The sequence below is a fragment of the Coffea arabica genome, chromosome 10c, assembly GCF_036785885.1.
Source record: "Coffea arabica cultivar ET-39 chromosome 10c, Coffea Arabica ET-39 HiFi, whole genome shotgun sequence".
Lineage (NCBI taxonomy): Eukaryota > Viridiplantae > Streptophyta > Magnoliopsida > Gentianales > Rubiaceae > Coffea > Coffea arabica.
In genome coordinates, this window is record NC_092329.1 from 5979115 (window position 1) to 6002815 (window position 23701).

General features: G+C 37.3%; 3 protein-coding genes across 3 annotated transcripts; 2 read left to right on the plus strand and 1 right to left on the minus strand.

Moving 5' to 3' along the window:
* Window positions 1–5057: 5057 nt before the first annotated feature.
* Window positions 5058–6183, minus strand: LOC113711139 (zinc finger protein ZAT10-like). Its single transcript, XM_027234312.2, has one exon. The coding sequence runs from the start codon at window positions 6029–6031 to the stop codon at window positions 5243–5245; it is 789 nt and encodes a 262-aa protein (XP_027090113.2). The 5' UTR covers window positions 6032–6183; the 3' UTR covers window positions 5058–5242.
* Window positions 6184–10701: 4518 nt separating this feature from the next.
* LOC113712988 (protein Asterix) lies at window positions 10702–12838 on the plus strand. The gene is made up of 3 exons (XM_027236677.2): window positions 10702–10990; window positions 11115–11215; window positions 12424–12838. Exons 1-3 carry the CDS (start codon window positions 10841–10843, stop codon window positions 12488–12490), a joined length of 318 nt encoding a protein of 105 aa, XP_027092478.2. The 5' UTR covers window positions 10702–10840; the 3' UTR covers window positions 12491–12838.
* Window positions 12839–14939: 2101 nt separating this feature from the next.
* Window positions 14940–19657, plus strand: LOC113712482 (adenine phosphoribosyltransferase 1-like). The gene is made up of 5 exons (XM_072068903.1): window positions 14940–15438; window positions 16335–16427; window positions 17643–17792; window positions 18536–18594; window positions 19274–19657. The coding sequence occupies exons 1-5, from the start codon at window positions 14976–14978 to the stop codon at window positions 19319–19321; spliced, it is 813 nt and encodes a 270-aa protein (XP_071925004.1). The 5' UTR covers window positions 14940–14975; the 3' UTR covers window positions 19322–19657.
* The last annotated feature ends 4044 nt before the right edge of the window (window positions 19658–23701 follow it).

Consider the following 23701-nt stretch of genomic DNA (forward strand, 5'->3'; position numbering starts at 1 on the left):
TTTGGACGTAATGCATTTGTGGTGGTTCAGTTCAAATCGATTTTTCGTAACCCTGTTGGATCACCCCTAGAATATGTTAGATTAGGGGTAGATGATGACAATTGACAAAGAAAAAAAAAGTACTAGCACATCAATCCTCCACGGTTGGTTGGTTAAGACTTAAGAAATATATACAGGAAGGACAGTAAGCATTAGAATTTCAAAGCCAGGGACAACGTACAACTTCTTCTTTTTTTTTTTTTTTTTTTCTTTTGATGATGTATAACATAAATAACTACGAGTAATTTTACATGAAAATGATTTGGATTAACTTTTTATACATTTTCTGAGACTTTACTCTAGCTACATTTGCTAATAAGAGAAGACTTCATCAAGTACTGTTAAGAGTAGTTTTCTTTCAAGTAGGTGCAATTATGAACCGTTTCAAGGGGAAGAATGCCGACCAACTAATTAAAACAGGAGGCCGAAGTTAGTTGAAGCCACAATTTCTTGCTCAAGTGGCCAACCACTAATTTTCCACGGCATACTGGAATAGTCTTCATGTTAAGCACGATTTAAGTTAGGTTGACATAAGATAAAAGAGTTTGATCAAATCTTACTACACAAAAGGAATACCTAAATAATAAGAAAGAAACGCGAGAGTTGAGACGTGGCGACAGCACGAATCTGTCAAGGCGAAGCAACTAGGTTTTGACGTAGTTGAGGTGCATGACTTTTAGGTTCCAACTACGGTGAATTGGACCGCGTATGTGTGATGAACTCTTCTTAGAGCGTGTTTGGTAAATCGGCAAGGAATGAGTATCAATCAAAGTCAATAACATTTAAAACTAATGTTTGGGTAAATCATTCGTTGTCATATGCATCCAATTGTCATATATATATATATATATAATTATCTCAATTATATTAACAGGTGTAAAAGTGTTTGACTTCAGCCCATTTGATTAATCCATCAGTTGAACGAAATCATTTCCATTCCAAACCCAAAAAGGTTAAGGGGGAATGAATGTGAACCAAACGCCTAACACTGGAAAAAGTGTGAATGTGGAAAGTCTCTAGTCATTCCCATTTCCCCTCCGAGTAGACGTTGATGGCTGCTATTAGCTTCTGCGGTGGATGAATTGGAATGGTTTCTATATGACACCGGGCCTTGCTTAGTTGTCTTTTCTAGATCATTTGCGTTCTTTCATAACTTTGGAATGGTTTCTATATGACACCGGGCATTGCTTAGTTTTAACAAAGGCGTTAGATTCACATACTATACTAATTTAAAGGTGCCACCAAGGCAAGGCTTAGTCAAATTGATGACTCTGCTAATCCACCGGATTTCTGGCGTAATTGTCTGCGTGTGATTTGGTTCCTAATTAACGCTGATGAGGCGTTTAAGAATAAAGAGTGGGTTCAACCACATTAATTATTAAAATTCATATGTTTGAGATAAATACTACATTGATGAGGGAGGGGAGGTGTTTAATTAAGATTAGAAGTGAGTAAATCCCTTCCACGTTTTTCATGTGATATGTGTGGAATTGCTTGCGGGGCATAGCATGGTAAACATGCATGTTAATTGTGTTTCCTTCTTTTTAACGCCAATCTTTATCAAGGATTGCTTGCTTTCTTTTGTTTTCATTTTTTTTTTATTCACCTCACTAATTAACACGTTTAAATGTAGAGAATGGCTTGGTCTTGTGTCATACCATTATTGATTACAAAATTATTTTACAAATTCGATAAAGATGTTCTACAGCGTTTTGCATGAATAATTCGACCAAGGTATAAAGTTGCAGAAGGAGGTAAGGTGTGAAACAAACACAGAAATTGTACTAAATGTAAGGATGTTGTCTAAATGTGAACAAGTGAATATACGTAAGACTCGTTCTCGATTGATTATTGTAATTGATTATAAATTCTGATTTTGAATAATCGATTTTTGTGAGGTTCTTTATTGCTTTTGCATTCTGATTATATATTTTTTTAATGATAAAAAGAAAATCAAAATCTACAATCATTCAACTTTTGCTGATTATGATTATTCTTCATCATCAGTTTTTATTATAATCAGATTCATTAAATTCTAAAACAGCCCAGAACAAAAGCCTTGCATGATAAGTTAAAATCTGCCATACTAACAAGTGTCACCATTAGCAAAATCCAGTCATTATTGGCCTCTTGTGTGACCGATAACGTGTAAGTGAGTTTTGTCGGTATATATATTTCTTGTTTCTTAAGAAGTGCAAAATGTCGGTACAGTTGAATATCGTACGGAAGTAGAACCCCCAAAAAAAAACAAATTTTTTTTTTCTTTTTCAGTTTATGGACATAGGATGGTGTGTAGTATTAGGATTAGGGACTCAAAACTATCCTAATTAATCTCCTGTACTGCTATATATTTATATATAATCTCTGGCTGATTTAGAAAGAAAATTCATGACAGCTTCTTAAGAATATATTCTTTACGACTGATTAACAGTTGATTAAACGTTTTGCTGTGAATAGAAGAGTCTTATTCTATTCCCTACATCTTAAGTAAAGCAAAGCTACCAGCTGCTTGCTAGCTAGCACACTGGATGACCGGCAGCTGGGATGGAAACCAAAATCAACTGTAAGCAGAAAATGGAAGCAAAACAACTAACTATACAGCACACTAATTAATATGTTGTCATAATCAGCACCAGTATCAGTATGGGGAAACAACTTGCCAGTAATATCATTATCTTATCCCACACCAAACCGTCCATCCAGGTCTGGCGAGTTCCTATCCTCACCGTCTTTGTAGGGGATAAACATTAACAAATGCACCGCAAATTATTGATTAGTGTATTATATCAAAAAAATTAATTTCTATTTGTCAAGTCATCATTGCTAATCCGAAAACTCAACTAGACAAAAAACTTGGAGTCTAGCTAAGAGTAGCCCTTTTTTTTTAAAAAAAAAAAAGATTTCAGGAATCATGCGAGGCAGGGCACTTAAATTAGAGCTCACTAGGTGTGCATGTGATGTATCATGTATGTTACTCATCGTGATTAACAAGTCATTTACACTATTTACTCTTTTTTCTAAAAAAAAAAAATTAAAGAATAAAAAGCAAAGAATTTCTCTTTTGGATTGACCTATTTTTCAAATACAATGTTACAATTAATACACAAACAAAAACAATTCAAAAAGCACTTCATCCATACAATATATAAAAAAACAACTCACAAATACACATAAAGAAAATAAATTTTACAACATTTTTTCACCTATCACCACCATCCACCCCGACTGCCACCACCGTCACCACCCCCTACCTTCTCCTTTCTCCTCCCCCTCCCTCTTCTTCCTCCTCCCCTCTTCCCCTTCCCTTTAACTCGCTCCCTCCGCTTCCCGGCCACCCTCCAAACCTCCCCTCGATCTGGTCGCTAGTCATGACCAGAAGCCATGGTCTAGTCGTGGCCAGATCACAACCAGAAGATTTGGTACTTTTTGGCGCAATTTAGTCACGACTAGATCAGGAGGGGAAGGGATGGCTAGAGGGTGGAGGGGAAGGAGAGGGAGGAGTGGTGGCGGTGTGGGTGGTTGTGGGTGATAGTATTAATTTTTAAAAAGTATTCTGCAAATTTTTAATTTTAAAAGGTACTCCAAAGTATATTCTAAAGATCCCTCCAAAAACATGTACAGTAAAAATTTTTCATATACACTACTATAGTAAATTATTTCAAAAATACTTTCAAAGACAGCTAATCCAAACGGAGCCGCACATTATCTCTTCTAGTCAAATATGTGATACTCTTTGTCCCTAAAATCCAATTTAGCTAGTAGAAATATTAGTTAAGTAATTACGAAATTTTTGATTTCGCTATCGAGCCCTACCTTTTTTTCTTCTCTCAACCAACCGCAAATAACACACACACTCAGAACCTAAGCCAATTTCACAGCCCAACCCAAAAGGCATGCTGAATTTTTTTCTTCTCATTCTTCCTTTATAAAGTTTGGAGTCTCCTTTTAAATAAGAAAAAAATGCAAGATACTCTGTTTTTTTTTTCCCATTGACGTCAACTTTACTTGGTCATATACTAATTGCATACTACACTACACCACAAAAAACTCATGTCACGTAAGGCATGGGGGTATAATACTTTGGTTGTAAATTCAGTAAATACTACAACACATACATTTGGTAGCAAGAAGTAAGAAATCAATATATAAATCACTAAAGAAATGCGGCTAAGATGGCACTATGGTGTAACGCGTGAACCTCATGGACGCAGCCTTTTGTACACTCATCTTGAACACCCCCCCCCCCGGCCCTCTTTTGTGTTTTTTTTTGAAGGAAGTCATCTTCAACTTGGAAACAAGAAATGGTCGTAGATTTACATGTGAAATCCAAGTGGCCACAACTCAACACAACTCAACCTCACCTCGCCCAAAAGCATCAACTACCAACATGCCAACAAAAGCTTCATAGGCCTAGCGTACCATATGGATCCCCATGTCACCATTTCCCACCTCCCCCTCTCAATTCTGACCAAATTTGGCACCCTTTACAGTACTGCTACAGATACAGATGCACGATGACGCGTATATGCCCCGCCACCAACCACGACTCTTTGTCCCCCCTCCCCTGCCTGCTCACGCTTCTTCCTGCAAATTGCCAATTTGACTACTCCATATATAATCCTTAGGTACACATAATGTTGCATTTGGTCAAGAATCATAAGGAGTTCTTTTCAAAATTTCAAGCCCTTCGTTGGATTTACTAGAATCTTTTTCTAAGTATCATGCAATTGGTTGGATGTACGACTTTTTACGATCATGAAATACAGAGGAGGTATATTATAGTTAGTGTGCAGTGCAAATATGAACAACACGAACTAGCGTCAAATAATTCTGCATAGAAAGAAAGAGATCACGCCCAATGTTCAAAGATTCACAACTTTAAATGTCAGCTTCTTAATAATAGTTCAGGATCAGCGAATTGACAATAATAGAATGATGCCTTTTGCATTATCAAGTCGAACACATAAAACATAATACTAATAAGCATTAACCCGAAAAAAAAAATGGAAAAAAAAAAGTCCACTACAACACGTCTAAATTGCATTAATGAAAAAATGAATTAAATTGATTGATCACTGTCTCTATCGACAAGTTCATCTGTACATAGACAAACAAAAACTTTCCCATGAATCAAAAAGAAAAAAAATAAATGATTTTACACCATAAGCTAACATGAATATTTCAACCTAGACTGCAAATTCCACTAGTATTTAATGTTCTCCACTTTAATTGGCAAATTGAAGCGAGATTTTTTTGCGGGATGAGGGCTCTCGACCTCATCTTCAGTGGACCAAAACTCCGGCCACGCAGGCAAGTTCAAGTCAAAGTCCCGGTGGCTGTTGGTATTAGTTGACCCCACCCCTTCAGATGAAGTAAGTCCGCTGTGTCCGCCGCTGCTGCCGCCGCCAATTGTGCCTTCATAGTGGCACCGCTTGTGGCCTCCCAGAGCCTGTCCAGAAGGGAAGCACTTATGACAAATAGAGCACTCATGAGTCCTCCCGCTACCGCCAGCGCCGACGCCGCTAGTACTAGTAGTAGTCACCGTAGTGGTGGAGGTGGACGGCTGGTCATCGCCGCCACCGCTAGGAAGCTTCCTATGACTAGCTTTGTGCCCACCTAGAGCTTGGTACGACCCAAAAGCCTTGTTACAAACCGAACACTTGTACAAGAGCTTAGGAACATCCGAGGAAGTCGAAACATGAGGCGGCGGAGGCGGCAAAGAGGCCTTTGGCGCCGCTGCTGCAGCCGTGGAGGAGGAGGAAGAAGAGGGAAAGGAAGAAGGGAGGTTGAAGTTTACTTTGCCACCGCGAGCGAGCATAATTAGGCAGAGAGCTAGATACTCTTCCTCAGTGGGCTGTGGATGGTCAAGGCTACGCGGTCGTTTTGATCTTTTTCCCTTAGCCCATGGCTCCGTTAGATGGCGGAGGCTTGGGTTGTCGAAGGGGAAGGAAGGAGTAGGTGTAGTGGGAGAGTTCAATGCTTCCAGAGCCATATCAGGTATTGTTTCTGAAAGTAATCAAGAAATCAGCAGGAAGGAAGTTTGGTTGCTTGTTGTGACAGAAAAGTCGCGAGAGAGAAGGGTTTTGCTGGGGAGAGGAGAGCAAGTAAATTGGTGATTGGAAGAGTGATGGGAGTGAGAAGTGGAAGGTGGGGGGGACTATATATATAGAGGGAAGGGTTATGGGAGTCCGTAGAAAAGTAGGAAAGGAGTGGAAGTTGCGTGAGGGGTGACAGGAAAGTACTAGTAGCAGTAAGACGGTTATGCAAGGTATTTTCGCTCTTCTATTCTAAGGATGACGATGTAAATAAATGGAAGCAAGCAAACGAAATTTGGGGTCAAAGGGGGAGCATTAAAAATTGGAAAGTGAGTGGAGCACGTTTAGTTGAGGCGAGGGGGTTTGGTTGCTTGGGGGCCAAGTGGAGCACGCTTGGTGAGAGTGAAGTCGGTTAGTGTGTGAGCGTGTGTGTGTGTGTGTGTCATTGCTGGGGTGTGGGGCTTTCTCACGGAGGGAGGGACTGTGTGAGAGTGGAGACTAGGTACGTAAGTGTGAGTGTGTGAGAGTGGACCAAAATAAGTACAAGTGGTAGTGGTCTGGAACTGGTACAAGAATTCCCCCTTGGACTAAAGACTGCGTCAAAGTCAATCCACATGAACGCTAGTAATCCCCCACGCGGCCTTTTACGTGGTACAAACTACAAAGAGTGCTAGTCTTTTTCTTTTTTTCTTTTTTCTTCTCCCTTTTTATTTAAAGTTACGTCCTTCGATTATACTTGAATTCTCACTATTTTATCTATGACACTTTAGTTTCTAAAGTATAAAATCTACACCATTTTAATTCTTAAAATATAAAATTTGCCTCCCTTTTTGTCATCAATTTCAATTGCGCGAGCCAATGAAGTTTCATTTAAGTGAAATCTGATTAGATCAAACGGGTATTCTGATATTTTCTTTGAATCCTTTTTAAAGCAGGTGGAGTTGGAATACTCGATCTATAGTCGAAAAAGGGATTTAATCTATTTTTAGTGGCCACTAAACCAAAACTGATAAGTGGTTTCATCTGTTTAAGTTGAATGAAGTTTCGCTTTCTTTGGATTTAAGTAAACTTGTAGTACAACATGAGCCCTCCACCATCCACCGCACCACCAGATGTCATGTGAATATGTGCGTGTATTCCAGTCGGGTCACCAGCCGGCGCCCAGCAGCCATTTGGGAATCAAAGAAAGAAGGAAAAGCAAAGCCCTTTGAACTTCGGTGAAAGGCGGCTGAATTTGCTTTGTGATCATCTGGGGTCGGCTAACATCTATTAATTAGTTCAAATAATTCTCTCCACCTGTCTATCCTACACAATTTGCTGCTCTTGCATGATTACTAGTCTTCTCAAGTAAATTCATGCATCTCTTCCCCTGGCAGCCGGCTGCTATTTTGCACATTGCAAAATTGATGTGCCGACTTGGACATTTCAGAGTGGTTAAAATATCCAGTCTCACTTGGATAATTCTAAGTTCAACAACTATAGGTAAGAAAAGTAGTACTAGTATGCAGTGAAATTGATTATTTCTGAGTTTCTCTTTTATCTTGATTGTCAGCTGATGCGTTCTATTTTTTCAGCCCTTCAATGATTTTTCTACAGTAAACAAAGTTAAACTTGACCTTTTCAAAGAAAACGTGATATATTGTTTATATCATATCAGAAAAGTGGGAGGGGGGGGGGGGGGGGAATCAAATGCACCACGTGTTTAAAACAAGCCAGAAGTAGATGGTAGTGTGTTAAAACAAGCCAGCACAAAGTTAGACATTGTACAAATAATCTGACGTTTATATAATTTCGTGTGGTATAAATTCAAATTATATATATGTAGTATGCATCTGTTGTAGCTGTTGGTGTAAAAAAAAAAATTACTATATTGTAAGTGCATAAAAAAATTAATCATTAAATAAAATCGAGTTATTAATTCCGGATTAGGGTGCCGTGGACCTGGAAATAAATTGGCAATCTCAACAAGCTAATACTTGTCCGATTGTCCGCCTGCGTGGTTTTATTGACAGGTGAGTTGATACCGATCACCAAGACGAATTTGGGCACCTATTGGCTGATTCATTTCTGGGGGAAAAGGAAATTGGACAATACAAAAGACCCTACAGGGTTACTTGATGTTTGACATTTGTATTCATTGTGGCATGTATTTTGATGTTCACGAGACCACGTGTTACATAAACGAAAGTTGTTCTAGATTCGGAAATTCTTCTAGATTACTTATAACAAGGAAAAAAAACAAAGGAAATAATTCCAGAAAACCATTACATAAATATATCTCAATTCTTACCTCTTGCTAGTTACTAGCCTAAATATTGTATGTGAACCAATTATCCAAATGGGTAAAACTCTATTCCTATGTGGGAATCCTGTACCCTACACTTAAGAAGATCGGAGGTTCAAATCTTGTATCCTGCATATAAGAAAATTTAAGAAGTGTACCAAAGTACTCATTTGATCTAGAAAGATCTATCTTTCCTCTACCCTCTTATACCTATCTTCCGATGTAATCCAATCCGATTGGAATCTCCCTCCCCTCTAGATTCTAGAATAGGATAGTACAAATATTGTATTTTTTTTTTTCGAATAGTACATATATTGCCGATTGGAAAAAAAAAAATCTATGGGATAAAGAGAGCAGCATGATTTGAACATTACTCATCTAGCTTTTGACGCCGCCGGAGGAGATCTACATGGTTCCCGTACAGTACAGCCACTATGAAATTTATTTAATCTTTTTAACCGCGGTTGTTGACCTCCTCATTTAACCAGTCAACGTTTGATTGCCAAAGAGAATGCTGGCCTCTTCTGTTGACTGTCATTCTTCTTCTGGATTTTGACCAGTAACGCATACCCTGGAAGCTGGAAGCTGGAAGCATCCAGATTCCCTGTTATCTGTTGCCACTGCCTTACTTCAAACCCTGACGACTTTTACCATACAATTCAACTCCCTCATCCAATTAACTCTGATTAGTGCTAGAAATTAGAATTGCCCTTCCAATACAACAACTCTTTGTGACCCAAAACAGACCTCACTCGTATGCCATCCATTACTAACCACATCCTTGTCTTTCTTCAATATTCATGTCATCATCTCAACCTAACACACTTATATGTACGATGCTAAAATGTGGTTCACATATGTTGGGAAGGGACTGAATACAAGTAACTTAACTAACAACTATCGAGGACAATAACTTGGTGGCGGTGAAGTTTCTGGTTGACTCTCGAGTCCTTTCCTCTCCTGTTTTTCCTTTTGCAAGACTTAAAAGTCGTCGTTAGACCTAAACTAAAAAATAAAAATCGATAAAAGAATTCGCCGTGAATTAGAAATTAAACAAGGTTTTCATGAGTATAACAAAGTTTACAAGACTTTGGTTGATTTATTCAATCAAATTGAAGAAGTTCTAAATGAATGAAGCGGTTGCTCCTCCTTTGGGAACGATGAGAAAATCAAAGATTGTATCCAATTTGTGTTGTGCTTTTGTTGTTCTTGACAGGATAAGCACAGAGAGAAAGAAGGCAGCCTGCGCCAAGTAAGCTAGTGATTTTAAGTCACTGCTTACCTAAGTAACTTGCTAGTTCACTTTGCACTCCGTTTTCATTGGTTGGTGGACTGGTCGCAGCTAAAACCACTGGGTTTTGGATTTGCTTGCAAGATACACACATAACATTTGTTGAATGAATATGACTTTTCTGTACAAAGCCGAAAAAGCCCATTTCGGCTGCCAAGTGATTGACCCGCCGGGCGACTACTCTTTGGCTCTCCATGAATCTTTAAATTTATTGAGAGCAAAATGGAAGATTAAATTAACGACCAGCTTCAATTTGCATTGCTAGATCAATCTGTTAGCACGTGTGTTAAAAGCTTTCTACTTTATTTTATTTTATTTTATTTTACATCATTTCCCGTTGCCATAATAAAATTTCGGCCTTATTTGACAAATAATTTTTTGGCTAAATTTGTCGGCTACAAGTTTTTTAATAATTTGAACTACAGTAATCTCACAAAAATTTTTAAAATTTTTAAACTATACAGTTTAAAATATCCAAAAATTTACACATTTCAAAAAAATTTTCTACAATTTGTATAGTAAGTTTTAGACAAATACTCAAAAAACTCACTTGCTAAACAGGGCCTTCGTATTCTCGCAATAGTGAATCTTGATATGAGACAATGATCAAATTTTATTGATTGAAATTATACTGCAAGTTTTTTTTATTGAGTTTGAATGTTATTGAATATAAAATGTTGTTCAATCTTGACTTGATTGGTTGGCGAATCAAATTTGAATGAACTTTTATCAAGTCGAGCTCATAAAACGCTGCTCAATCTCGACGTAACTAGTTAGTGAATGAAATTCGAATGAACTCTTACCAAATAAAGTTCAATTCGAATATCAAATAATTTGATTCATCCTTTAACTCAATTGATTATTGTCCAAGGGGCCTCTAATGAGTTTTTTTGCTTTTATTAAGGTAAATTATGTTATAATCATAGTAGCTTGACTTGTATGTAACTTTTTAGTTTGTATGGGCCGAGAAAGTTCTGGATTCTAATTTTCCAGAAAAAAGTTTAAACAAAAAAAAAAAACCTTTTATACTCCTACTAAATGTTTTAGTCAAACCTTAAGCTAACTACGGAAAGCGTGGTTCTGTACGGGAAAATTGCCACGCTCTCCGTGAGACTTGTATGGTCGTTTTCTGGATCACTCGTAATACGACCGAGAAAATCTCAGACCCAAAGACAGAGTGAGAGAGAGGAGATGTCGTCGCACGCGCAGCAGCCAAACGATCCAAGGCTACCGTCGGCGGCGCGGCCGTACAAGGCTCGGGTCGTGGCCCCGCAAGATCTCCCCATAGATTACTCCGGTTTCATTGCTGTCATCTTCGGCGTCTTCGGCGCCATGTTCAGAGTCAGTTAATTTCTCCCTCCTTTCTCTCTTGCATACTGATCTGTTGATCCGATTTCTAGGTTTTGCAATTTTTCTCTGATATCTATAATAATAAATGCAAAATATTGGGTGATTCATTGTGCAGTACAAGTTGTGCTCGTGGCTAGCGATTATATTTAGTGCGCAAGCCCTAGCTAACATGAGGAATTTTGAGAATGATTTCAAACAGATCTCCATGGCCATGATGTAAGCATTTCCATCTCTCTTTCTCTTTTCCCTCTCATTATTATCATTAATTGCTCATTCCTGCTCCGAAGAATCTATGTTTTAGTTGCTTAGATTAATGCGTTTAATCGCTATTGGTGCCCTAATTTGAAACTACTCTTGGGTTAGACACAAATCTGGGAATTTGTAAGATACTATAAAATTTTTTAGTTTCCTTAAATATGTTTCGTTGCTTAAGTTGCAACTGAAGTGGTGTAAGTGTTCAAGATATTTCATGAGCAGCATCTGGATTTTGCTCTTGCGTTGGGAAATTACTAACTAGGATACTTATGTGAGGAATGTGTTTTCTGCATGAATTGATATGTCAGAGTGAGTTATATGGTCTGACATGGTTTTCAGCTTATGGTTTTAGTTGCTTATTTCTTGTTGCTTGCGAATGTTTTGCTCTGGTATTTTATGCGTTTGCTGGGGTTTGTGTAAGTTTGATTCATTGAGTTACTTGGAGGTTGTGGGATGTCTTGGTGCAAGTGTGACAGCGCAGCTTAGTTTTACTCCTAATTCTTTTGAGTTCCTTTTGAGGAGTAAATAATTAAGTTTTGTGACTGGACACAGGCCGACTTAAAGGTTCTTTAGCAGATTTTCATGATTTAGGTAACAATCAGTTTATACCTTTTGATGGGATTAAGTTCGAGGAAAGCAAAAACTTCGTTGTTTTTATTTCTATAAGAGATGAATGATACCAGGATTGTGAAATTTTTTGATATCGTCTTTGGTTTCTCCATGAAGTTTAGTAGTCTCTCCATGATTGACTACAAAATGACTAAAATGCTGAATTATAGAATGAAAACCAGAAGTGATGAATATCTTGGTGAAGGTAGCTAGAAATTCAGACTTGGTATTAGTGTCCCTAGCATCCCCAGCATCTACATTGATAACCTGATTAAGCATACTAAATGATTTTAGGATGATTCTCATACTCCTGGCAATGTTGTTAAAGGATGTAGCGTTGCTAATAACTGATACCATATCTCAGGTTTTGTGGTAATTAACATTTGCCAGTGTGTGCTGTTGTTTAAATTTGCAAATTTGATCGGTCAAGATAGTATTGTTGTGTGATAGAGTCTCAATTTTGTTTTGAGCTTTATTTTGGTTATTGTTTATAGTGTGTGTTCTTTGTTGTAACCTAACCCTGCTGGCATACCTATCCCTGCGTTTGCCAATTTACCTAGGTTTGGCATCATGGGCTTGGTGACAAACTATTTGGGGATGGGACCTAAGGCAAGCACAAAACGATGAAATCAGCTATTGCAGTTTCAACAAACAATTCCTGGAAGTGGTAAAGACATCACTCACTCTTTGGTTTTGTGGGTTAAAAGCTCTACATTCTCTTGCTTTCTTTTGTAGGGTGGGGGTGCATCAACCCTTGTATGTTTTAGTTGCTATTTTCCTTGGGGGAACTTGGAGATTTCTTTAATGGCCTGAGAAAATAGAGGTTTACTGCTGATGTTTGATTAAACAAGTAACAGGGAGGTGAAATTTTAACTTACCTTGATAGTGGTATTAGGTCTTGCTACGTTACAGTCTGTGTTTCTTATTTTTGTTTTTGTTTTATGTGAGGTTACTCATGGTTTCTACATCACAAAACGGGGTGATATTTCAAACCAAATAACCTAGTGCCACGTTGTGTGAGTTATTTATGAATGTGAACAATTGATGATTATATGTGGAAATGAGGAACTTTCTGCAATGGAATTTGGTGGGACATTTGTATGATCTGGGAAGGCGACGGATTGAGGATATCATTACCAGCTTTTTACATTTTATCTTGTTGGAGAATATTTAATGATGAGATTCTTCTTATTATTATCACTCCAATTGAGTCAGGCGGTAGTACAAGCATGGTTGTATCATCAGGTTTCTTTGTGAATGGTGAGTCAATCGTGCCAATATGGGATACCGTTAGAGAAGAAGAAGCAAGATATTAGTTACCTTTCAATTTTGCTCATCTCTTTAAATCAACTAAAGTTGAATTAACGTGGACTTTGTGAGTTGTATTATGAATCACCTCAATTGATCATGAACTCCACTTGTTCCTCGACGGGTAACCGTTTTCCTTAAATCACGGTTCACTTTGGGACCTAGAACAGATATTAAAATGGCCAGGACAGGATTTGTACGAATCTGATCCACTAATCATCTCATCTAGACTTGGATAAGCGATACAAAAAAACTGTAATACTACAGAATTGCTGATGCATTGAAGTGACAACTTGAAGCGTGGTTCATGAAATTCATCACGCATGCGTCATGCTGTCCAGTCCAGAGATGCAACTTGCAACAAGTATTTCTTTGATTATTAATCGTCAGAAAATAGGAGCGCGACTCTCTTCACACACTTGTACCACTCCCATCCTCTCGCCATATTTTGTTTACATCGGCTTCAAAGAGTCAATGCCTTACTTGAGTGTGAAAAATTTAGGGAAAATGCATGCTACTAGTGTGTCATTAGAATATGAATTAATGTTGGCAACACTGAATGTATATATATATATATTAATGAGTTTGAATATATGACTCGTGTGTAAAATTTAAAAATAAATTAGTATTAACTGTCACGTACTCATGTTCCTTAATTTTACACTGTCAAGTAGCAGATATTAATCCAACAAAGTATATTATCGGTGTATGCATTAATATGCATAGATAAATCTGAATTTGAATGTAAATGCCTAGTTATGCCCTCAAGCGTCTACATTGAATACATAGAAGGTGGTGTATGAAGGATTAATTTAAAGAAAATTTATTGATACAAAATCTATCCTACTCGCCGTCTAATGAGAGAGATCCAGCTGTGCAGAGTTTTCCAGCAGCTACTAATAATAGGGAGGTCTTCAGACTTTAGGGAAGCAAACAGTTGAGCAGGTTTTTTGGCCAAGTTAGGTGCTGAAGCTACAGAATAGAAGACTTCCTTTTGTTTCCTGTGTACTATTTGGATTTCTCATCTTTTGAAAAACAAATTTTCATACACAATGTTACAGTAATATATAAAAAATAATTTTTTTAAAAATATCACATCCATACAATATATCAAAAATAATTTTAAATATATAAAAAAAAAAATTTACATTACTTTCTTATTTCATTTATTATCGCCACATATCATTACCACACTTACCCACCACTGTTACCCATTCCCTCCCTTCTCCTCTTTCCTCTCCCTCCCTCTTTTTCTTCCCTTCCCCTTCCATCCCTCTTCCCCTCGGGAGTTTCCTACCACAACCTACTCCTCCCCTTCCCCTTTCCCCCCAAATTTGGCCATGACCAGATCGTGACCAGAAAAACTATGATCTGGCCACGATGTCATAACCAGAGCCCTCGATTTGGCCTCGGCCAAATCCGGAAGTGGGGAAGGGGAGGGGGTGAGGAATGGGGGGGGGAGGGAAGAGGAACGGAGGATGGGAGGAAAGAAAGGGAGGAGGAAAGAGATGGAGGAAGAGGAAGGGGGGAGAGGAGGGTGGTGGCGGTAGTGAGTAGTGGTGATAATTTTTAAAAAATATCATTTTTAAACTTTAAAAATACTTCAAAATATAATAAAAAATATCACGAAAAATATTTATAATAAAAATTTTTTAATATATATTATTATAATAAAATATTTTTAAAATACTTTGAATCCAAACGAAGCAAATTGTCTAAACACGTTAAAAAATAATAAGGAGAGGTACCAATGAACAATTGGCCACCGTCTACTTTAAAACCAACCCCCTTCTCTTGCTGACTCATGTTCTCATTTGGTCCTTGCTCGTCCTTTATATACCCGACCAATGAACATAGCCAGGGATTTACTCCCCATTGTGCCCAACTCTCCGGGCCTAAAACTGTCACAGAAACCTACAAAAGATATTTCCACAGGGGCATTTCTGTAAAAACAATAGAATTACCTAACTCAACCACAACGACCACCACTGCCAGACGAGCTGAGCACACCAACTCAGTAGCAGCAGCTGGTGGCGAGAGAGATCAAGTGACGTCATTCAAAGTACACATGGCATCTTCTACCACTGACGCCGCAGACGACCGAATCCCTCGTATTGCATCTACTATTCGGGTCATACAAGATTTCCCAAAACCCGGGATACAGTTTCAGGACATAACAACGTTGTTGCTTGATCCCAGGGCTTTTAAGGATGCTATCGATCTGTTTGTTGAGAGATATAAAGACCAAAATATCAATGTTGTTGCCGGTCAGTTGCCTTCTTTTCTTTTCTTTTCTTTTTTTCTTTTCTCTTTGCTTTGTCGTTTCAAATACTGTTTCAGAGTTTTGGTACTTATTCCTTTGTTGTCAAGTCCTGATTATTTGTCGTTTTCTTTTTATGGATGGTTTGCCTTTCAGTTTTTGTAGTTGACCGTTTGCAGTTCTATACATAATTTGTAGTTCATGTGGGATTTTTAAATTTTAGGAGTAATGGGCTGTAAAATGAGTCCTACAGGAACTAAGTAGAAAGCATAGAGATTTTGTGCACCATCTAGAAAAAAAAACCTTTTTGATAGACAATTTGGTTTAAATGGCCAATTCTGAGGAAATCTTGTTATAGACTAGTATAGTCTTGCTGCATAATCTGCGTACTTTACTGGCTGCTACACAGGAATAGGGGAGAAAGACCTCTATTTGGGGGCATATTTATCTCTATTTGCCTGCTGTTTATTCCCCACGCTCGTCTATTGTACCCTTTTTTTTTGGAAAATAAAGGGTACAAACATTGCTTTTAATTGATGATTCAGGTCCAATATGATAGACAATATGAACTGGTTGTTGATTCAGATCTTGTTTGGATCATATAGGTTGAAGGTTGTTCTAACCGTGTTATGTGTAACTAAAAAAATGTTAACTTTGGATCATTTCTGACGTGCTTTTCTTTCAAGTTGTTACTTTATTTTTTGAAGATTGCCTGCATTATGCTTATTGCGGGATCTCAACGAGTCATTCACTGGTTTTTCTGGATAGTCATTGCCATATATGTCCTTTTCACTTTCTTCTTTCATTTTTCTCATTTAAATGTATTCCTTCTTTGCCTGTGTCTGCATTGCTGCTTCATATTTATATCGTACATTCGATACTGATGGAAAACAATTATTTCAGGTATTGAAGCACGAGGTTTTATATTTGGCCCTCCTATTGCCTTGGCTATGGGGGCAAAGTTTGTTCCCATGAGAAAACCTAAGAAATTGCCTGGTAAATCCTTGATGCTTTTGTCCTCATCCTTTCTGTGATTACTTTATACTGATTTTTTTGATATAGTTGTGGAGGAGAGCATAAATATGAAGAAAACAAAAGACGAAATGAATTAAAGATCCAGAAATAGAGGAAATAATGGCTTTCATTACCTTTTTTGTCCCTTTGTATACTTTTAGGATTACTATAATTACTGTTTTTTCAAGTCTGCAACATGGAATTAATAGGAATGTTTACTTTTCTTCATTTGTCTTTTCTGAATTGAGAGTGTATCTTAAGGAGGAATAGGATATTTGACAACCTTCAAATATTCGCAATTGGACTACTATAATAATCAGAGGCATATATTAAACTTAAAAAAAAAAAGAAAAGAAAATGAAACATGTAAATAAACACAATTGTACAAGTATGTTATCCAAAATGTATAGAGACCTATCCAATTGCTTATAAAATATTTATGTCATTATGTATTCTCCTGTATGACAACAAATTATAGCACTGAAGTATAATATTCCCTGTGCAAATTTTATTTAACTGATTTTGGAGCAAGTCCACCAAGAGTTTGAACTTGATAAGGTCAGAAATTTTATCTTCTTTATGCTGCACAAGGAGTAAAATATCATTTGTGAACACATCACTTGGAAGGATAGCTTTAGTAGAATGCTTAGTTCCCACAGACATTTCATGTAGTTCACATTCTATTTTGTGGTTTCCATCTCATCCAGGTGATTGGAGTATCATATCCAAGTTATATTTGTTATACAAAGAATTTAGGATTCTATGTTATATCAAAGTTATATTTGCATGCACTAGTCAAACATCATTTTACGATGCATTTAAGTTTCTCCATGTCTGTGGGAGAATATGTTCTTTCCTGTTATTACCATAGCTGGAAAGGTTTTGGTTATGTTTCTCTGTGTGCCAATATCTCCATGTTTCAAAACCTTCTTTTGAATCATCTTCATACCCTGCTTATCAGCGAAATATGACTATTATATAGTTATCTGATTATTTAGCTTTGTGCTATTCCTTTGAGGCATTTTCTGTAATTGACCTGTTTTTTCTGCTGCAAATAATCTTCTGTCTAATGCAATCTTTCAGTTTGTTTGTTATCCATGTTTGTGAATATCTTATATTAACATCCCCTGACTATAAGCTTCTTAAAACTGTGTTTGTACCATATAACGATCAAATGGAGATGGAATGTCTTTTCAGGAGAGGTTATTTCAGAAGAATACTCTTTGGAGTATGGTACAGATAAAATGGAGATGCATGTAGGGGCTGTACAATCTGGAGAACGGGCTCTGGTAGTAGACGATCTCATTGCAACTGGAGGAACACTAAGTGCTGCAATCAGGCTACTTGGTAGTTGCTACCTTCATAAAAAGCTGGGATGGGCTTTAAATTTTTTTTCCCACTTTTAATGTTGCTTTCTTTTCTTATCGGGTGAATGTAACTTGGAGCCCATTGCAATAATAAAGATAAGAGGTAACTATTCCCCTGCACTGAAGGTTTGGCTTTTCCTGGGACAGGAGGGGAAGGGGTGGGCAGAATGAATTTTCTAGTTATTTGACACGAATCTACTGACTGAAGCCCTGCCAATAGGCTAAAAGTGAGAGTTTGTAGTGTTTGTTATTTCTCAAAATGATTGGTCACAAAGGGATGCTTTTTTTTTTCTTTCATTATGTGCTCGTTTTGCTTGGACAACTATGCTCATTGGAGATATGGTCTTTGAGAGTTAGGAAACATGAAATAGATTTTTGGGCTATTTAACTTATTGTTGTTCATACTTCATAGTATCATAACTTGGATCTTTGCATGCTTCATAACAATGTACGACCACTTCATTAAAAAGCTTAACTTGGTAGAATGGTGATAAACTTGTTCAGTTTTGCATTCTAATGAAAAGAAACACTCATTTGAAGTTTCTATCAAAATTATACAGCGTTGTTTCTGAAATATGGTGACTGTCATTTAAAAAATTGTTCAACAACAAATGACATGTTCGATGGTAGTATACCTTTTGGCTAGTTTTTTCCCTGTAAAAAAAATTATTCTTGTCATTTAGGATTTCCAATGTTCAAATGTAGTTTGCTTTTCCTTTGCAGAGCGCGTTGGAGTTCATGTTGTTGAATGCGCATGTGTTATTGAATTGCCCGAACTCAAGGTATGCAACTTTGATAAAATCCAAAAATATTAGCTGTTATTAAGCCATTGCCAGCTTAACGCATTTTGAGACGACAAATTGCTTGGGACTTGCAATTGAATAGACACAGGGATCTTGAGAAAAATACTATGTAGATCCGGGTGTGAAACTACTTGTCTTCCTGTAGCCTGTTAAATCAATGACTGCTTATGTGTTCTGTAACTTCAGAACAAATTACTAGTCAGTATACCGTTTGAACACATCTAAACCTGTTAGAAAGGGGTAACAATAATATCTACAACTCTACCATCATGCCTTGTAATTGTGTGTGGAAAAGTTTACTAGGTTTGCACATCCTGGTGGTACATTGGTATTGTAAGTTGGTCATCTTTTCATGCGGTACAAGCCTACACCACCGTACAATTAGGTTTTTAAAAGTAAATGTATGAACATCAGATTATAGTATAGTACCTATGAACATCAGATTGTCACTGTATATTGGGGTGGCACTCTCTGCCATAGTGCTTGTATGTTATTGACCAGGGTTTTGGAAGTTTCTTAGTTTCTACGTAATATAAGTCAGTGGCAGAAACTACTAATTTTGTTATGGCTTTTGTCTCTTTGTGTACTCTCCTTGCTTCTTGTGTACCCTAATTCCAGTGTTATTAATCTGTTGATGCTGCATTTTGTTCAACTGTAGGGTCGGGACCGGCTAGGAGACAAACCACTTTTTGTTCTTATAAGTTGAATTTGGTCTGGGAAGCTGTCATGGAAGAGCAATATGGAAGTTTGCTTCTGATGTAATAAATTAGTTGTAGAATTAATAAGGACATAAAATTACTATTACAAGGCAAGTGAATCTTGTTTCTGAAGTGGGTTCACTTTTTCGTATTGATTGGTGGAACACATTAAAGCTCGAGTTGGCTATGACCGGCTGATGATTTTTATGCGGCATATCACGGGAGAAGGATGTTTGACTTTCGAGTCTTCCTACTGGTGTTAAGACGATAGAACATCCTTTTCATTGTTAATTTTGATCAAATTATACTTGACAATCAGCTATGCAATCTTTCTTTTCTTGGCACCGCTATAGAAGATCTCTCACTCGGTGTGATTGTGTGTCCCTTTTTGTTGTGCAATTGTTTCTTGATTGTTCTTTTGTTCATTTTTTTTTTGACATTTACAAGGAATTGTTGGAGAATGAAGCCTGGAGGTCGGCAAAAACTGGGGAAGTCAAAAGTGTATGGGGGGATCGCAGCCCCCATCTCCTGCCCCTGTAGGATCTTAAGACCCTCCATTTGGCAACCAGACGGAGAGTTGGCTGGCTGGTTGCTTCTTTACTTCTTTTTTTTTTTGTTTCCAACAAGCAGAACACACACACACACACATATGTATATTATGTCTGTGTGTGTGTGTGTTTATGACACACGCACACATGATAATATAAGAGCTAATTATAAAAAGGAGCAACTGCCCTCATATCCTTTTGTACGGATTCTGTTAGCCACACCGGAAAGTTTCTTTCCCATTGAATGTCATTAACTAGCCTAATTACATAACTTGTTAGCGTATGACTGCTTACATTACCTCTTCTAGGTACAGAAGTGAAAGAGCAATGTTCAAAGCTCAGGCCCAGTTCTTCAATGTCCTCCAGGATCGTAGCAATTCTGGTGTTCTGGACATTGCTTGCTTGGATCTTGTCAATGGCTTCCTTGAGGTCTGAATGTAGTTCTATCTTACTCCAGCCTGCCTCCTTGCCATTAGTAAAACTAGTCTACCAGTTAAAGTTTCCTCTATTAGTGCCTCCCCTCTCTTCTGCTCAACTATACCCCGTGCTCTAATCTAATGAGTTTCCCAGTCCAGTTCGTGGCTATGATTCCTTTTCCTGACCTGATCATTCGTGCCAAGATGGCTGCATCTGTGTTGATCCTTATTGTTCCTTCTTGAGGTGGCTTCCACTCCCATTGGTTTTTGGTGATTCTCCCTCGTTATCCCTCGCATTGGCTGGTTGCTTTTTTCAGTTCTAGCTATTGGCATGGGAAGGGATGAAGAAGATTAAAGATACAATCAAATATCTGTGACTAACCCCTCTTCTCCTCTTTTCTCTTTTTGCCCTTTTTAGAATAAGGGAGGAAAGAAAAAAGGTAAAAGTGTATTCGATTCAACAACAGTTGCGAGACCTGGGTTCAAGTTCGAATTCTAAATGAATATTAATAGTAGAAAAATGGGTTTAGAATAAGAACAAAAAAAATACTCGTCCAAGGAAAAGGCATCAAAATTAGAAAAATGTATTACAAGATATATAACTGAAAAATAAAATGCTATATTTCGATTTGTAATAGAGTTTAGAAATTTTTGTATTCCTTATTATACTATGACTTTCATACCCTACACAATGGTCATTGAACAACTTATTCTAGTTCAAGTTTACCGGCTTCGAGGCTTCAACTGGTAAAATCTTTGCAGCCTCCAAAATTTTGCTTCGGCAATTCGGTTGCGAATGGACGCCATACAGGTCATTGAACAACGTTAACCAGTTCAATAAACTGATTCACAAATTTACAGAGGCTTCATCTGGTGAAATCTTTACAACCTCCGAACTTTTAGCGTAGCCAGCTCCTAAAAAAAATATGAATAGGCGGTGCTAATTCTGACGGCGTACCTACTGCAGTTGACTTTGTCCCCAAAAAAAAAAAAACGCATTTTAGTTTGACTTGTCATTTGCACTGCGTTGACATTTTTCAGTGTCAAACAGGGGGTTCCACCAACGGGAAAATAATGCATCTACATACGACAGATTCCAATTTCCAACAGTTTCCATTTTTAGCAAGGGTTAAGTGTTTTGTTTTTTATGATCGTATCAAAATTGGTTAAGGGTTTTTAAATTCCGGTTTTTTAATGAAAAATCGATTTGCAATTGCACCACACCTTTCTGATCATTGCCCTTCATGCTTCCTGCTCCTCATCACTCCTCTTCTTAAATTTTCTTAATGAAAAAGGTTTTTCTACTCCACCTTTTCTCCCCTTTGGTTTTTTTAATGAGGCTCGAATGCTATATGGTGCTACACATCTGAAACTCCAGTAGAATGAAAAGAAATAGGTTTTGTATATGAATAAACCACTGAGATTGGTTCATTGGTCAGTAGAGTACTTTTAAAGTTCTTCCGACTAAAAAACATTTTATATATGAATAGCAAAAACTGTTGGAAAGAAAGAAATAGAGAGCAATCAATTTTCAAATTTGTAATGATGAAAGTTTTTATCATTTTCTTAAATACATTTTTCGACCCAAAAAATAAATAAAGGTTGGTGTCTCCATTAAGATTGAGGAGCTCCTAGACAGGATATTTCATTTCTATTTTTCCCCGATTTTTTTCTCTTTTTCCCAGATTTGAAGATATGTTACTTAAAAAATTATTTAGTCAAACTTTTGACGTGGCGTTGGTGTGTGTGTGAAGGGCGAAGACCCTCTCATACCATACACACTATAGTACTATTATTGGTACTTCAGTAGAGTTGACTAAGCAAGCATACCTGCAGATATAGCTGTCTTGATGTTGCTAGGGAAGATGACCATTTCAACTTCCTTATTACACCGAACCAAATGGTTCATGATTTTGTATCGAGTAAGTTCAATAATATTGCTTAGCTCATCCGAAATTTGAACCAGCTTAAGATGGTTTTAGCGGCCTTCTTCTTTCATACATATTTTGCAAGAATGGTTTAACATCTTCTACAAAGCAGACAGACACCTCTAATATTGCATTATAATCAATTCCTGTTTTTCCGAATCATAATGCATCTGGGGAACCTCAAATTGCAGTGCTCTAAATAACGTTTGAAACTGGGCAAAAGGCAGAAATGCAGGAAGAACAAAAATAGTGCTGACTAGTTGAGGCATGATACAGCCCCCGGGCAGATCGACTGGTTTCCGTAGTCCCCTCTTTAGGGGCAGCTCATTGGTTCGACCCCCGAGAGAGCTAACGCGCTGTGAACCTTGGGGCGGGGCTCTGACAGCCGCAGGAAATTAGTCGGGCCCAATGGTTCCGGACACCCCTGTGTCGACAAAAAAAAAAAAAAAAAAGTTGAGGCATGATACATAAATATGCAAATGCAGTATTAACAATTGAAGTTGCTTCTTGATGAAACATGAAAGAAAAAATGAAGGAAAAATGAGCCATTATTCATTTAGTTTACGATATTTGAAAGCATGACTCGTTCCTGCAGTTCTCATTACGAACCAAAAACTAAGAAAGACATGACAGTAATCCAAAGTCAAATCCTCCAATAAGCTGGATGAGTTGAAAAAAACGTAATGATGATTTGCATCCATTGTACCATTTCTTTGACGCGTGCTGGGACTCATTGAGCTGTACTTTCAAGTAAACATGCATTTATAATTGTGGGTTAAAAATAAAAGCACTATCCTCTCAATAAATTATTCGGTAGTTATGAATTATGTGTTGCAATTCTAAAATAATGCTCCTAGACATTTGAGTTTAGCTGTTTTTACACTTTATGCAAGTCAACCAACAAGAATATTAAATTATTCTTTACACCATCTAGGGCTGACTTGGAACTTGAAATGGTCCCCTTTTGCCTACTCGTTTAGGTCATACTAATAAACTTATCTTTTCTATTTTCTGTTCCATTATTTCTTGCCTACTTCTCCAAACATGCATCTTATTTTAGCTTAAACATCGAGTCAGTTTCTTTTATATTGAATCTTGATCTTGTAGAATAAAGATATCACATACTACATGAAGTTTGGAAGACTTTTTGACGCCCAAAGTCCTATAATTACGTTTCAGAAGAACTGGGATAAGCTTAACTAACATTAAGTATGGTTTAATTAAGGATATATATTTATAATCCTATCTTTGCCTCTAATCATTGGCAGAATTATGAATTCTGTACTAGCTTAATCTTAGTTCAACTCCTACAGTTAGAAAAGACGTGGCCAGAAGGCATTATTATTTTTACGAGTGCCATAACAACCAGAACAAACTTGTATTGTTGAAATATTGTATTTCATTTTACAAAGCTATACCATACTTTAACAATGAATAAGTAAAAGAAAATAGATGGCACGATAATATACTTCATATAAAAAATACAAAAATAAAGA

Excerpts from the sequence above, each read along its gene's own strand:
- LOC113712482 (XM_072068903.1), top strand. The coding sequence starts at position 14,976 with ATGTTCTCATTTGGTCCTTGCTCGTCCTTTATATACCCGACCAATGAA. Across the intron at positions 16,428-17,642 it reads AAAACCTAAGAAATTGCCTG|GAGAGGTTATTTCAGAAGAA; the intron begins GTAAATCCTTGA and ends ATGTCTTTTCAG. Across the intron at positions 18,595-19,273 it reads TTGAATTGCCCGAACTCAAG|GGTCGGGACCGGCTAGGAGA; the intron begins GTATGCAACTTT and ends GTTCAACTGTAG.
- LOC113711139 (XM_027234312.2), bottom strand. The coding sequence starts at position 6,031 with ATGGCTCTGGAAGCATTGAACTCTCCCACTACACCTACTCCTTCCTTC.
- LOC113712988 (XM_027236677.2), top strand. The coding sequence starts at position 10,841 with ATGTCGTCGCACGCGCAGCAGCCAAACGATCCAAGGCTACCGTCGGCG. Across the intron at positions 10,991-11,114 it reads TCTTCGGCGCCATGTTCAGA|TACAAGTTGTGCTCGTGGCT; the intron begins GTCAGTTAATTT and ends TTCATTGTGCAG. Across the intron at positions 11,216-12,423 it reads CAGATCTCCATGGCCATGAT|GTTTGGCATCATGGGCTTGG; the intron begins GTAAGCATTTCC and ends CAATTTACCTAG.